The sequence below is a fragment of the Trichechus manatus genome, unplaced genomic scaffold, assembly GCF_000243295.1.
Source record: "Trichechus manatus latirostris isolate Lorelei unplaced genomic scaffold, TriManLat1.0 scaffold00049, whole genome shotgun sequence".
Taxonomy (NCBI): domain Eukaryota; kingdom Metazoa; phylum Chordata; class Mammalia; order Sirenia; family Trichechidae; genus Trichechus; species Trichechus manatus.
Window position 1 is genome coordinate 2,144,484 of NW_004443985.1, and position 14,974 is coordinate 2,159,457.

The window sequence follows — 14,974 nt, forward strand, 5'->3', positions numbered from 1 at the left end:
ATAATAATAATATAAAATATCTATTCTTTCCTAGAGCACTGAGACACACGGTTGCAGATACATTCCAGACTGGCTCGGAAATCAATGGAGACAATGACATAGTCACAGAAAAAACTCCTCATCAGGAGCCCAACCCTGCAGCATGCCACAGGTCATCAGAGCAAAGCCCCACCTGCTGGGGGACAGGCTTCTACGGCTCCCTCCCCTCCCTCGGCAACCCCCCTCCCCAGTATCAGGTTCTAGAAAATTGTTATGTTTATCTTCTTTGCGCATCTAAGATAATAAAAGACTAAAAGATGTCTGGAAATATGTTATGTAGAAAAATTAACTCTCAGCTTAAAATAACATTCAGAAAGGCACTTCATTCTGTAGGAAAGAGACTCTGAGTTGGGTCAGCAGCTCCGAGCTGGGATAGAAGGGGACAGGTGTCTGCTCCGAGGGATGATAGTTCAGAGGAAGTCCGATAGATATCAAGCTTTTTTTTTTTTTTTCCATTTTTTTTCTTTTTGGTATGTTGTAAGAAAAGCAAATCCAGTAAAATGCATGTCCCTTTATGAAATTCATTAAAAGAGTTCTTTTTAAAATAGTTGTTTCTGTTCTTTAAAAAAAAATGAAAGAAAAACCAACAGGTAGGCGTGGCCACGTTCAGCTCGTGGCCTGGAGCAGAGTGCCCTCCTTCTGCTCCGAGGAGCTGGGCCAGGCAGGTCCCCCGAGGGCACAGGCGGGGGGCGTGGAGGCCGGGGCTACCTATTGCAGAGTCTGTGGAGCATGCTGTACACGTCGTCCTCACGGCTCAGGCCCTCAAAGAAGGGGATGAGGTCCAGCAGCTCAGTGTCTGTCATGTCATCGAACCAGGACTGCACAGGTACCTGGAAGACAGTGAATGGGGAAGCTGGATCCAGGGCTGAGGGCTGTTCCTAGGCTGCCTGGGCTCTGCACTCCTCACATTTTCTTTGGTAAGGAGGACTGGTAGCTAAAAACCATCATCATCATCATCACTGTTTTGTCTGTTCCTCCTGTCCCAACCAAGGTCAACCCAAAGCCGCCAGGTTTGGGAAATGGCTCAGGAAAGGCAAAGTCAAGTGTATCCAGTTTGAACGCATTTGCCCGGGTGCAGAATGTGTCAGGTCTGCCCTGGCTACTGGCCAGTTTCTCAAAGCTCTTTCCATTGTATCAAACCTGCACCTTACCCCTCGGGGCACTCAGAGGCTAGTGGGCCAACCACAGACACCAGGGAGCCCCAGGGCTCAGGAGGAACTCTGCCTGGGGCTACTGTGCCAGGCTTCATGGCTCAGAGAAGGGAAGAATTTCCCCCCAGGCTTAGCAGTGAGCAGTGAAGAGCACAAGTATAAAACTTCAGGGCGTTCTGAAGCCAGGGGCAGAGAGAGGCATTTTCCTTGGTTTTAGGCAGAGGGGTGGGGACGGGTGGCAGAGGGTGGTAGCCAGAGTGCAAGGAAGAGATGTAAAAAGAAATTTGGGGAAACCAAAAAAAATCGTTAAAGTAACATTTTTGGCCCTTTTTTACAAATCTAAAGACAGCTTAAAAAAAGAAACCCGTTGCCATTGAGTTGATTCTGACTCATAGTGACCCTACAGGACAGGGCAGAACTGCCCCATAGGGTTTCCACGGAGTGGCTGGTGGATTTGAACTGCTGACCTTCTGGTTAGCAGCCAAGCTCTTAACCACTGAGCCACCAGGGCTCCAAGGACAGTTTAGGAACATAAAAATTCCTTACACCGTTTAATTGCGCTATGTAAGGATTAATAAAATGTGACCACTCCCTCCATTGCAAAAGGACAAATATTCTGCGACCTCACTCGTGTGAAATACCCAGGACAGGCAACAGGCAGAGACAAAAGTTTACCAGCCGTTCCCAGGGGCGGAAGGGGGTCAGTGCTGGGAGGTGCTGAGTTTCTGTTTATGGTGATGAGAAATTCAGCACAGGATGCTGGCGACGGCTGCCCGACATGATTAACAGAATGAGCGCCATTAAACTGTACATGTGACAAATCTTGAATTGGCCAATGTTGTGTTAAAATGATTAAAAAAAATTAAAAAAAAAAAGATTACTCTGAGGGGAAGGGAGGGGACTCGGGAGAGGGCAGTAACGGGTGACAGACTTTTCTAAATTCATCTTTGTCGATCATTTTGATGTTGGAACCATGCAAATGTGTTACGGAATTAAAAATAAAATCATTAAGAGAAAAGCGTAAGAAAATGAATCTCAGTGTACATAAAGTTGGTGACATGATCACAGAATTACTTCAAGTGATTTGAAAATATGATGTTCTAATCGTACAGAGCTAAAACAACGGAAACAAGCAAAAAACCCTACAATGCAATTAACTGTCTTATTATTAATAATAATATTAGCACTGCTATTTTGAACCTATTAAACATGTACTATACAATAAACCAAGGAGCCCTGGTGGCGCAGTCGTTAAGAGCCCGGCTGCTCACCAAAACGTCAGCAGTTCGAATCCACCAGCTGCTCCTTGGAAACCCTATGGGGCAGTTCTACTCTGTCCTATAGGGTTGCTATGAGTCGGAATCAACTTGATGGCCACGGGTTTACAATAAACCAAATATGTAATTATGTTAATATTCTCAGGAACCAAGAGTTTCAGCTTCAGAGAGATACAAATACAAAAACGCAGAAGTAAAAACTGTTATCTTAAGTTGAATTGGAAAAAACAATATGAATTTATGAGCTAATTTTCTTTCTAAAAATATGTATTGTTTAGCTCTCTCCAGTGAAAAGATCTAGAAGCAAAAGATATCACAGAAGCAATGAGAACTCCTAGCACCTAGGTTGTGGTTTCCAAATACTATTTCCACTAATGGGAACCAGGGCTCCATAGAAAAACGGCCAATTCCAGGGCTGAAGGAAAAAATGTATAAGATAAGCCCAGAACATCTTGTGCCAGAAAACAAGAAAACTATCAAAGACTATTGCTATTTGAAGGAGTTCCCGCTGCCAATGGGAAAATTTGAGAATCAAACAGCATAATAAATGCGCTGCATTGGAACAATCAAATACACAAAAATCCCTGAGTTCATAATGATACTAAAAAAAAAAAAAAATCACTGGTTACTTTTGGAGGTTGCTAGAGCATTAACTCATTAGTTTGAAAATGCAAGAATTGAAGGAAAAGGACTAAGCCTTTACAGTTCCTTCCTTATTCAAACATTCAAACTGTACTTTACAGTAATCAGCAGGTGACGAGGGCAAGTTCTATTTTTTTTTTTAATAGAAGAATTCTAGCCAATAAATGCAGAAGGAATGACAGAATTTAGAAACCACCACTTTGCAATTCCTAAAGAAACAGTGGCTGCAGGCAGTGATCATCAATGACTGCTGAAGTCAGCAGGTGAGAGGCTGATGGGGAACTTCGCAGTGGGCAGATCAGGCTGACAACACCTGGACTCAATGATCAGTTTCACGTCATTAAAAGGGGGACAATCGGACCTTATGTACCTCTTGATGGATGCCAGGTAAACTATAATGCTTATGACTTATGCTGTACTCTTGCAAAAAAAAAAAAAAAAAATACCACAGAGCTGGGATAGAGGAACATATTCATCACCACCAGGAGGCTACAAGTAGATAAATTCAGAATTTAGGAAATTTCTACTAGACACATAATCGGTTTCTTCAAGAAATAAATGGCATGGAGGAAAAAGGGGACAGGGAGGAAGAAGTGTTAAGATGACAAAAGAATTAAGAGACATATTAACCAACGCAATGTGTGGACCTTGTTTGGGTCCTGAGTCAAACATTCCAAATGTAAGAAAACATTTTGAGATGATAGGGGAAATATAAACAGTTTGGATATAAAATAAAATTAAGGAATTATTAATTTTGTCTGGTGTGATAATGGAAATGTGATTATATTAAAAGGTAGCCCTTATCTGTTAGGGAGCCCTGGTGGCACAGTGGTTAACAGCTCGGCTGCTAACCAAAAGGTTGGCAGTTTGAATACATCAGCCACTCCTTGGAAATCCTATGGGGCAGTTCTACTCTGTCCTATAGGGTCGCTATGAGTCAGAATTGACTCGACGGGAACAGGTTTGGTTTTTTTTGGTTAACTGAATCTAGTTTGGAATATTTTCATTTTTTTGTTATAAGTGGAGCTAGAGAATTCCAGATTCAAGGAGAGGACTTTCTGTAGGATATTGTGAGTCTGAGAAGCCTGGGTTTGGGAGGACGCATTCTCTCCTGGTAAACCAGCCGAGGGCCCAGCGTGGTGGCGACTGCTGAGGGTCAGCAGTCACCAGAGGCCTGGCTGACTCCTGTTCCCCTGGAAATGTTGGCAGGGGGCCGGAAGGCACCTCTCTGTTCTGAGTGCTGTGCTGTACCCAGTGGGCAGGAGCCCAGAGGCTGCCCTGCTCCAGGGAGTTTTACGTAGAAAATGCTCCCATTGTATCATCATGAGGCTGTAAAACTCGAGGGCCCTATCTGAAAACCTGACTGAAGTGTTTTATTCCTTCTTTTTTTAAAAAAAAAAATCTGTTGTAGAGGTCACCCAGGCCTTCTGAGTCCACAGGGGTCACGAAGCCCAGGGCAGCAGCCAGCTCCATGGGGTGACCAACAGACCCTTTTCAATAACAATATTGAATCCACAGTTATGGATTGAACTGTGTCCCCAAAAATGTGTGTCAACTTGGCTAGGCCATGAGTCCCAGTATTCTGTGGTTGTCCTCCATTTTGTGATCTGATATAATTATCCTATGTGTTGTAAATCCTAACCTCTATGATAATAATGAGGCAGGACTCAATCTACAGGATTAGGTTGTATTTTGAGTCAGTCTGTTTTGAGATACAAAAGAGAGAAGCAATCAGGGAGGAGGGGACCTCCTGCCATCAAGAAAGAAGTGCAGGGAGTAGAGTGCGTCTTTTGGATTCGGGGTCCCTGTGCTGAGAAGCTCCTAGACCGGGGAAGACAACAACCTTCCCCTAGAGCTGACAGACAGAAAGCCTTCCCCTGGAGCTGGCACCCTGAATCTGGACTTCTAGCCTCCTACACTGTGAGATAATAAATTTCTGTTTCTTAAAGCCATCCACTTGTGGTATTTTGGTTACAGCGGCACTAGATGACTAAGACAGATACCAGACACACTAATGAGAAGACAGAGGAGTACTGAGTACTTCCCTCATCCCAAGCGCTTTCACGCACAGCCTCACTGAATCCCCCAAGAACCCTATGAGTTAGGCACCCCTATGTCCCCACCTGACAGATGAGGTAACGGAAGCCCATGAGGTTCAATAACTTGGTCCATGACATGAACTGCTAAGGATTTCACTAAGAAAAAGGCCAGGAGAGCTTCTGTAGATGCTACAAAAGTGCTGCTCGCCTGAAATTAAGCAATCATTAAAAAAAAAAAAAATTGCTGTTTAAACAACTTTAAGAAGTTATGACTGACAGAACAGAAAAATAAATAAAATATATTTTGCAAAAAAAAAATAAAAAAAGTGGTGCTTGCCTGACAGTCAGAAAGCTTAGAAGGATCCCTGAGTTGTCTGTCGACAGGGTTACTCACTGCGTTCTCAGGATGGAAGATATAGGAGGCAGGCGAGTTGTCCACGATGATCACTTTGCTCAGCTCCCGCCCAAGGCGACTGAGGTCCTTTACGTAGTTCCCGCGATGGAATACGCATGATTCCCTGAACAGGCGGGCCCTGAACACACCCCAGCGGTCCAGCAGGTCAGCCACAGGGTCTGCATACTGGACAAGAGACGTCGCAGTGAAGGTTGGGCGTCTGAAAGGGGCCGAAGCCCCTGACCCACTGCTGCGAGATCCACATTCCTTTTTAAAAAGGGGATTTAAAAAACTGACTGTGTTTGAGGATCCTGGTTGTTTTCCTCACGTGCGTGTAAGACAGCACTAGATGCTTCCATTTCTCTCGCTTCTCACGTCCCCTCCATCAGAAACTCTCGTCTGTTCCATCTCCAAGAACATCTCAACTCCAAATGCATTGCTCTGAACTGTCACACCCTGCTCCCGGCCGCTAACCTCAGAAGGCTGCGGGAGCCTCCTGAAGTCTCCCTCCTCCTGGCCCTCCTTTCCCGCCGATCCACCTCACAGCTGCCACAGTGGCCAGGGGAAACACAAGTCAGATGGTGTCACCCCCCTGCTTCAAACCCTCCACTGTCCACACACCGCACTTGGAGTAAAACCCCAGTGCCTTCCCGTGTATCCGCACCGTCTCAGCTGCAGGAGCTCTGCCTCCCTCTCGGCTTCACCTCAAGCCCGGCCAGAGCCTTGGCACGGGTGTCCTCTCCATGTGGAACATTCTCCCCCAGCTCTCTGCGTCTCTGATGAGATCTCGGATGCCCTTAGCGCCTACTGAGAGTCCACCCTCCAGCTCCCCTTCTGGGTACTCTATCACCTCACAATCATTGCCTTCACGGAGTTTATCACCACCTGGGGTGATTTTCTCTTCATTCATCAGGGTGCAGACCTTGCCTGTCGTGTTCACTGCCATATCTCCAGCACCTCACGGGTGCCTTGCCCATAGCAGGAGCTCAGTAATGATTAGTTTCATCAGGGAACGAGCCTACTTTGCATCTGGCTTGTGTGGCATGAGGCCACACTGCCCCTTAGAGATCCTCTGGGCAGCTGGGCCAGACGAGCTCCAGGCTGTAACAGGGTGGAGCCCAGGAGTTTTATGGGAGGGGGCTTGAGCCCAGCTCATCCTGCTTGACCCTCTCCCGTGGGCTAGGCGAGAGGAAGAAGGGGAAGGGTCTTCCTCAAAGCAGGCTGAACTGGATAAAAAAATAGATTCCCAAGAGAACATCCCCCATAAATGACGATGCCCAATAGAGTGGGCCAGACTGAGCAGCTGGACCTGAAGGCAAGAGAGTGGCAGTTGCAGGCCTGCTGTGAGGCCACCAGCAGCGAGGGAGGAGGAGGGCAGGGCTCCCAGGGGCCCAGTGGCTGCCAGGGAGGGGAGTGCAGCGAGGCTGTGGTGCTGGGAAGGCCGGCAGTGGAATGCCCAGCAGCTGTTGGGTGCAGAGCATGTAGGCCTACTGGGCTACCCACAGCACCTGACTCCAGTGGAAAGTCCTCCCTCCCCACGGACATCCTGGGAGAGGCAGTGCCATCAGCTGTTTTTCCTACTGACCACGTTGGGGGAGGGCTCAGGACACTATGATTTTCAGCTGGTGAGGCCAGGTTACACAAGTGGGGCTGATTCTTGATAGAAAAAGATGATTCTTTTCCTAGAATCATTAACACTGGTGGTGGCACACATCTTTCAGGACAGGCCCTCAGATGGACATGGAGAATGTAAGCTTCACGAGGGCAAGGAGTTGGTCTCTTTTGTTCTCTGCTGTAACCCCAGGGCCTGGTCCAGTGCCTGACGCACAGTAAGTACTGAGTAAATATTTGTAGGATGAAGGAAGGAAGGAAGGAAGGACTCTGACAGCCAGCTTGGGGCTCCCACAGGCCCCTGGGTAGGGTGCAGGGAGGTCCACGGCACCCACGCTGCCAGCCTGGGAGCTGAGCCCAGAGCCAGGAACAGGGAGTGGCCACCTGGCAGCAGAACATGTGTGCCAGGGAGGAGAGAGGGTGAAAGACTGCCCTTGGCGCTGATTTAGTCACCAGGCTGGAGGAGCAGCGAGAGAAAGGATGGAGAGACGGATGGAGACAGATGGAGGGGCAGGTGGGAGCGGTCCAGGAAGAGAGACCGAAGGAGGATGTTTAAGCTAATGCTGGGGATGACGCCAAGGAAGGAGGGTATTTTCAATTCTGCTAAAGAAAAGCCAGCTCTCAGTCCGCCGACACCGGTGCAATCTTCCTGCTTGTTATTTCTTCGGTTATTACTTTAGGCTCTTTGAGCGTCCCTGAGCACTGTCAGAGGGGCCATCAATGCTACAGCTACAATTAGTCTTGGTACCATTCATCTGCAAGGCTATCCAGGAGGAAAGATGACGTTTTCTCTGAGGCCACTTTCTCTTTTTAGCATAGGGCCTAGGTTTTGGGCTCCCTGGCGGTGGGCACACGTGGGCTCCCTGTCAGCAGGCACGTCTGACTCCCTCTTGCTGGGCACACGTGTGGGCTCCCCCTCCACGGGCTCATGTGTGGGCTTCCCTCTGGGCGGGCACACGTGCAGGCTGTCAGCAGGCACGCGTGCGGGCTTCCCTCTGGGCGGGCACATGTGCGGGCTCCCTCGGCAGGCACACGTGCAGGCTCCCTGTCAGCGGGCACCTGGGTGGGCTCCCAGTTGGCAGGCACACGTGGGGGCTCCCTATCGGCAGGCACACGTGCAGGTTCCCTGTCCACGGGCTCATGCGTTAAGGCCTGGAGATGAGGCTGGCAGAATGCTGTGCAGGTGGAGCTCTCCCTCATCTTAGTCATCAGACAGATGGACCAAACCAGGAAAGCCCTGGCTGGCAATGCAGTATGCCTGGGACCCCGGAATCAGACTGCTCAACACACAGAGGAGAGGGAGTGTGGGCAGGTGCCGGGGCACCCAGGGAGCTGGTTAACCTGGTGCACAAGGCTCATCTCTGAGACCACTCAGCGGCCTGAGGTGCCTATGGGGACACTGGTGGCCGCCACCAACAAAGGATGGCATTGGCCCCATCAGAGTCGGGATCTGAGGGATGGTCATGACAAGGCTCCCTTCTGCCCTGCGCAGAGCACAGGCGCCTAGCTGCCCTTGTGAAGGGGGAGATGGAACCATACCGGGGGGGCCTGTAAATCTGCCAGTGCCCTTAAGCAGTCGGCACGGCAAAGAAATCACTCTCTTCGGTCAAACACAGCCAGGGTGGACGCTGAGCTGGGGAGTCATACCAAGCTATGGGACCCAAAGCATGTCTGAATTATTTCGTCACAATTAATAACCACAGTGATACATAATGCACCTAAGGGGCAGCTCCCACGTAACCGTGCCCCGGACAGAGTCTATAGCAGGAGGTGCTCAGTGTAGGATTGCTGGAGGCGGGCAGGACTGTGCCCAGCCCTTTACATGCTACGCCTTGATGGATCACTTTTCTGTGGCCTTTCTAACTACGGTCTTGTAACTCCCACCCAGGTGACTGGCTGTGACTGTGTGATAGGGTAATTGCAGCCCACGAAAGGGATTGGTGGAGCCCTGGTGGTGTAGTGGTTAAGAGCTTGGCTGCTAAAAAAAGGTCGACGGTTTGAATCCACCATCTGCTCTTTGGAAACCCGACAGGGCAGTCCTACTCGGTCTTATAGGATCGCTATGAGTTGGAATTGACTTGACGACGGTAATGGGCTAAAGGGATTGGTCGGTTTTGCCATTCCGCTGGGCTTGAAATGAACCACCCCAGAGGTGGGAAGGAGAACAGCCAGGAGCCAGTGCATCCTTTGGACCCAGGATCCCTGCACTGGGAGGCTCCTGGGACCAGGAAACAGAGAGAGAGTGAGCTGTAACCCTGAAGGCGGTGAGAAGCGGTGGTAGGAGACCCGGCAGCAGAGACCTGGCAGGAGGAGACAGCACAGTGGGCTTCCCATTCCACGAAGAGAGAAAGCTGAGGGCCTCTGGGCAGAGACTGAGGGCCAGGGAGAGGCGTGCCTGTGAGCACCGCTGGGAAGAGGCTGTCCTGATGGAAGAGCTGTATCCTGAGTGTTCCTGAGCCCGAACTGTAACTTCCCTAATAAACCCCATAATCGTGAGTGAGGTCTGTGAGTTCTGCGTGGCCGTTGCAATGAATTATCGAACCTAGCAGAGAAGTAGACCGTGCCGTGGGAGGGACAGCTGGGGTCAAGATTGCTGAAGATGGTGGACAGGGGAGGCTTAACGGGCCTCCACCCCACAGGGCTCAGCCTTGGGCTGTTGATCTTGACTCTCCTTCCTCATTGTGAAGTTAGAGGTCAGACGCTGCCCCCACACCGTTTTTGCACACGTTCTCCCATTTGTAGACAGGATTATCCCCAATGTATAGAAGAAGAAACCAAGGCTAGAGCCATGAAGTAAACCCCACGGCTCATGAGAGCGGAGCCAGAACCCTCATTCGGCCGCGCGTGGCGGTGAACCTCCACACTCGCCTCTCCTTCAGACCCGCATGAGCTTCATCCAAGGGCTCACAGGCCTCAGCTGCCAGCAGTCAGTTGCCTGCCAAGGAGTAAGGTGCACCCACAGGTCTGCCTCATGCAGCCACCCCTTCTCGGTTACACTGGACATGTCTGATTTCCTGGTCTGTGGGTGACCCAGCTTCAGGAGGCCGCGTGCAGGAACTCCATGGAGCATTTGTTCTAAGTGCTCCCCGTCACCATGGTAACCCAGAAACCTTTCAGGCTGGCACTGTGCACATGGCCTGCATCTTCCCATCTGGGGTGGGAATCTGTCGCCATAGAAACAGCTTCCCCCACCTTCACAAAGGGCTGCTTGATAGCTAGTGGGCAGGGGATGGAGGGCCGGGGGCAGGACTCACCTTGGCCAAGCTGGCGGTGAAGAGCACGCACTCGAAAAGCTGCCCCATCCTCTGGAGGAACTCGTCCACGTGCGGCCGCTTCAGCACGTATACCTGCAATAGCAGGAAACAGCAAGCCGGTCGGCCTGAACGCCCACGGGAGGAAGAACTCCTAAAGGTTCCTGCCTCCCGCACCTGGATCCACAGGTGGCCTGCAGAGGCCCAGGCTGTGGAGGGCGCGGTCAGACGTGGAACCTCAGAACAGACACACTCCTCAGACTAGGCTCCACGTCTGAGTTCAGGGCAGATGGTCCTCTGAAGGGAGAAAGGGAAGCTGACTAGGGTAGTGAAGCTCCTGGGGATTTTCAGAATCAGTGAGGAAGGTCTGTGCTTCGTTTGTCGGAAACACCTCATTCACTTCACGTGTATGTCTTGGCCTCTGTTCCGGGTCTGCCCTGGTGTAGACACAGCCATGGTCTGGGGGCTGTCCTTTGGGGGCTCTGGGCCTAGCCCACCGTCCCATGGGCCTGCAGCTGTTCCTGCTGCCACTTTCTACCCTGACGGGAACACGTCCCTCACGAAGCGCAGGCCCAGCACAGCGGCCAGAAGTGCTGTCCGCATCGGCACGGGAAGCTGCCTGCTTGGCACCACAAAGGTTGCTGCGCTTGGGCTTCGCACAGGAACAGATGTTTCAGGCGAGGTGAAGCCAGCCTCCTCCCAGGCCCCCGAACCCCGAAACGAGCCATGGGGAGGGGGCCCAGAGTGCAGCAGGGCAGAGAGCAGCCTTCCACAGAGCGGCTGGGCTCTGCGCAGCCTCTGGGCCCGGCCAGGCCAGGGTGGGGTAAGGAAGCTGGGCTTCAGCCCACACTCGGGCTCCTGACTAGGGAGCCTGAACAAGTCTGAGGAAACAAGCCGGGAGGTGGGAGAGAAAGCAAAGCTGGTGAGAGAAGGCGGAGGAAGAGGGAGGGGGGAAGAACTGATTAAAACTTGAATAAATTCCATTCAAAATTAGCCACTTCACCAAAATAAATCAAACTTGTTAAAATTCAATTCATATTTACTGAGCTCCAGCTCTGTGCTCAGCCTGCAGCGGTTACAAAGATGAATCAAACACAGGCCTTGCCCTTGAAGAGCTCACAGTGTAGAGCAGACATAAGCAAAAATGTCTAAGAAATACACATGACATAATCAAAATGGTAAGCCCATTTGTTGCCACTTAGTCCGTTCCGACTCATGGAGACCCCATGTGTGTCAGAGTAGACTTACACTTTCATAGAGTTTTCAATGGCTGTAATCTTATGGAAGTAGATTGCCAGGACTTCCTTCAACAGCACAGCCAGGTGGAGGCGAACAATCAACCTCTTGGTTAGCAGCTGAGCGCAAACCGTTTGTGCCACCCAGGGGCCTAATGAAAGTCATCGGAGAAGATAAATTAAGGACAATTAACTCCCCTCTTAAAAGAAGGGAAGCATAAAAGGCAACTTTTGGCCTGGGCCTTGAAGGATGAATAGGAGTTCACCAGGTCCATAAGGATGAGAAGAAGTGAGCATCCAGGTGGAAGAAACAATACGAGCATGGGCGGGTCTGGAAACACCTGGGGTGTTAGAGAATGGCCAGAGCCCTGTGTGACCAGCCCATCTGAGGTGGTGACAGAAGAGAGGTGATGGGGGATAGGAGGGGGGACAGCGGAAGACGAAGCGTGTGAGGCAGGCGGGGGTGAGCACGCCAAGGGCCTTGAATGGCAGAGGGGGCAGGTGGGATACCATCCTGCAGGAGATGAGGAGAAGCAGAGGGCTGCCAGCAGGGAAGACACGGGGTTTGGACCACGTGGAAGATGCGCTGCCGGCAGAGAAATTCTACCCAGAACCGAGTAACCTGCACGGCGCTGACCTGGCTGAAGCAAGCACTCGGGAGAGCATGGACTTGGTGGGAAACTCACAGCAGAGTGAAGAGTGGGGCAGGCCTGTGTCTGTGGCCCAGGACAGAGGGAGGCGCCGGAGGAGCGGGACAGCCTGGGGCAGACGCCAACACGGCTCTGAGGAGCCGAGAGGAAGAAACGGGGCCCAGGGCAGGGCCTGTGGCTGCAGCAGCTCCAGGATCCCCACTTTGCCCATGAAACTCCTGGTTGCCAGCACCTCTCAAGACATGGCTGACAATCGGGGAATGGAAGCAGAGCGAATGGGCGTGACCTGCGGTCCTGTCTCCTGGGAGCATTGCTTGGAAAACAAGCTCCGCTCCACGCGAAGGGCAGGGGCCAGCCCCGGCCACACAGGGGGCTGATCTGGGGACTCTGGTGCTGGCGCCTCTGGCGGAGAGGAAGGTCGGGCGTCCAGGCCCGCGTCCCCGTGCAAGTAACCGAGAATAGGCCCATTGGGACCTGCACAGCCTATCCTGGATTACTTGAACGAGGCCACGGCCTTCGCCAGGGCCTTGGTCCTCCTGCTCTTGGCTTCACTCCCTCAGGAGAGAGATGTGCTGACTCGCAGCCCTGGGGCCCTGGGGGACCTACTGCAGGTGAATCATAGCCCAGTCAGGAGGGAGGCCGGTGGGCTGGGGTGGCTCCTGCAAGAGCAGACCAGCACGGGAGGCCAGGCCCCCAGGGGCACGCTCGCAGTCACATGGCGCGGAGGATTAATTTCTCTCCTAATTCTCGCTATGCCACTGGGCAGCTCTCCTTTGTCTCATTCTGAGCACTTTGTAACTCGAGCCAAGATAATAAATGCAGAAGCCTTAACTTCTTCTCAGAGGCTGAGTTAATTCAGATGCTCTGCAAATGTTAAACGCCCCAGTGCCTGCCTTTTTGGTTCCCTGACAGCTTTTAAAAGCTTGGAGTGTGGAGATGCTAGGGACAGGACTGCCTTTCCCAGGGACGGCTTTCTGGCAGAGTCCCCTGAAGAACAGGAGAGAAAGCAAGGGCAGGGGAGGGATTCTGTGCATCACGAAAAGGGCCCTGGCACAGGCGGCAGGACAGGGCTTCTCGTTTTCATTCTTTCCATCCAGTGATCTTGAACCCCCTTCCCCTGGCTGAGCCTCAGTTTCCCCATCTGGACATTGAGGTGGCTGGACCAGCCGATCCCCAAGGCCTCGCCAGCTCTGACACTCTGCACTCAAGAGCCCAAAAGAGATGACTAGTATCATTAAGCAGAGACATCCAGTTGTAGCTTAAGTACCAAGAGAGCTTTTCCTTCCTGCGACGCGAACATGTCAGCCAGATGCCCTCCCTTTAAGACTTGGGGCCAACAAGGAAGCTGGTCAGATCATTCCTGTGGGAAGCCTGACAAAAGCTCTCCCACTCTTCAACCTCCAAGGCTATCATTCCTACAATGTTTCCAATCTGTTTCTAAACCAGGCTATTTCTAGAGGAGCTTCATGCAAATAAAGAAAAAAAAAAGTCAGCACTAAGATACAAGTCCACTGACTATGGCCTCAGTATCCAAAGCAGCCTGCTGATCCCCAGACTCAAACGCCCCCTTTCTCCTTTGTGATTGGGTTTTTGCTAAGGATTCACTGGAGAAAATCATGCAAGGGTGACAAAATCAGGGTGCAGCAGCTGGCATTTGCAATGGACACCTTGTCCCAGGAATCCACCAGAGCTGGGTGACCTGTGGCATTTTCTTGTTCTCTGCTAGGAGGCTGGTCACAAGCAATTACTCAAGGAAGTTAATTAGACCATTAAGCTGGGCCAGCTGGGGGCATGGAAACTTCTAAAAGTCTGCACCAAATCAAAGGGCCATTTGAAGCTGCAACCACATCTAATATTTACAAATAGACGACAGCTCTCCTTATAAGCTCAGTATAAAACAAATTCATCGGAGGGAAAAAAAAGCAGAAAACCACTGTACTCGTTATGCAAAGTCTGCTTCCTTTTGATTCAGTAATAAAATTAGGACTGAAATGGGGGTTTAAATATAAAGTTCAAAGGGAACGCAGCCATTAAAAAATGCTCACTGAAACTCCGATTCAGCTTTGATTTCTTACCTGATGTATAGTTCCATCGATTTCAACCGGAACAATAAAATCAGCATTACTAATAGGCTAGAGAGAAAAGAAACTGTAATTAATACGCCTGAAAGAACAAAATAAGATTGGAAATTTTAGCAAGAAAAAAGCTTGCCTGGACCAATGTTTCGATTATTGGAAAAAATAGTTCAAGAGAAGGATGCTGAAGTATGCCTCGATTCCTTAAAATAGGCACAAGCAGAAAAGCACATTATGTTCTGTTGTGAATATTGTTACATTCTCAACATCTTGGCCCAAACTCTTTATCACCTGCCTTGCCTCTTGTCAAAGCGGGGGGTACAGCTTGGCCCAAGGATGGGACCCCTCAGAAAGTCTAGCTCCTGCCCAGAGCCGGCCAGGAAGACAGGAACGGCTGCTGGCCACCAGGGGGCGGAGGTGAGCGCCTGAGAGTCCCATAAGACAGTGCTACTCGTGGGAAAGCAATCTGTACTTGGACCCACAAGAGCAAGCTGACCTGCCCGCACTGCCCAGGCATGTGGGGTGAAGTCAGAGGCCACAGGCCACAGCCTTGGGCAGGCTAAGTTCCTCCTCTCTTCCCAGCTCTGGTAATGTGTCTGATGGGTGCCCA

At 50.9% G+C, this 14,974-nt stretch overlaps 1 protein-coding gene across 1 annotated transcript in view; it reads right to left on the reverse strand.

Moving 5' to 3' along the window:
- Positions 1 to 743: 743 nt before the first annotated feature.
- CTDSPL (CTD small phosphatase like) overlaps positions 744 to 14,974 on the reverse strand; it is a 36,497-nt gene continuing 22,266 nt past the window's right edge. Inside the window, exons 4-7 of the mRNA XM_023732202.1 lie at positions 14,365 to 14,421; positions 10,408 to 10,500; positions 5,543 to 5,728; positions 744 to 869 (exon numbers count right to left, since the gene is read on the reverse strand). Of these exons, the coding sequence (XP_023587970.1) occupies positions 744 to 869; positions 5,543 to 5,728; positions 10,408 to 10,500; positions 14,365 to 14,421 (462 nt within the window). The remainder of the gene's footprint in view (positions 870 to 5,542; positions 5,729 to 10,407; positions 10,501 to 14,364; positions 14,422 to 14,974) is intronic.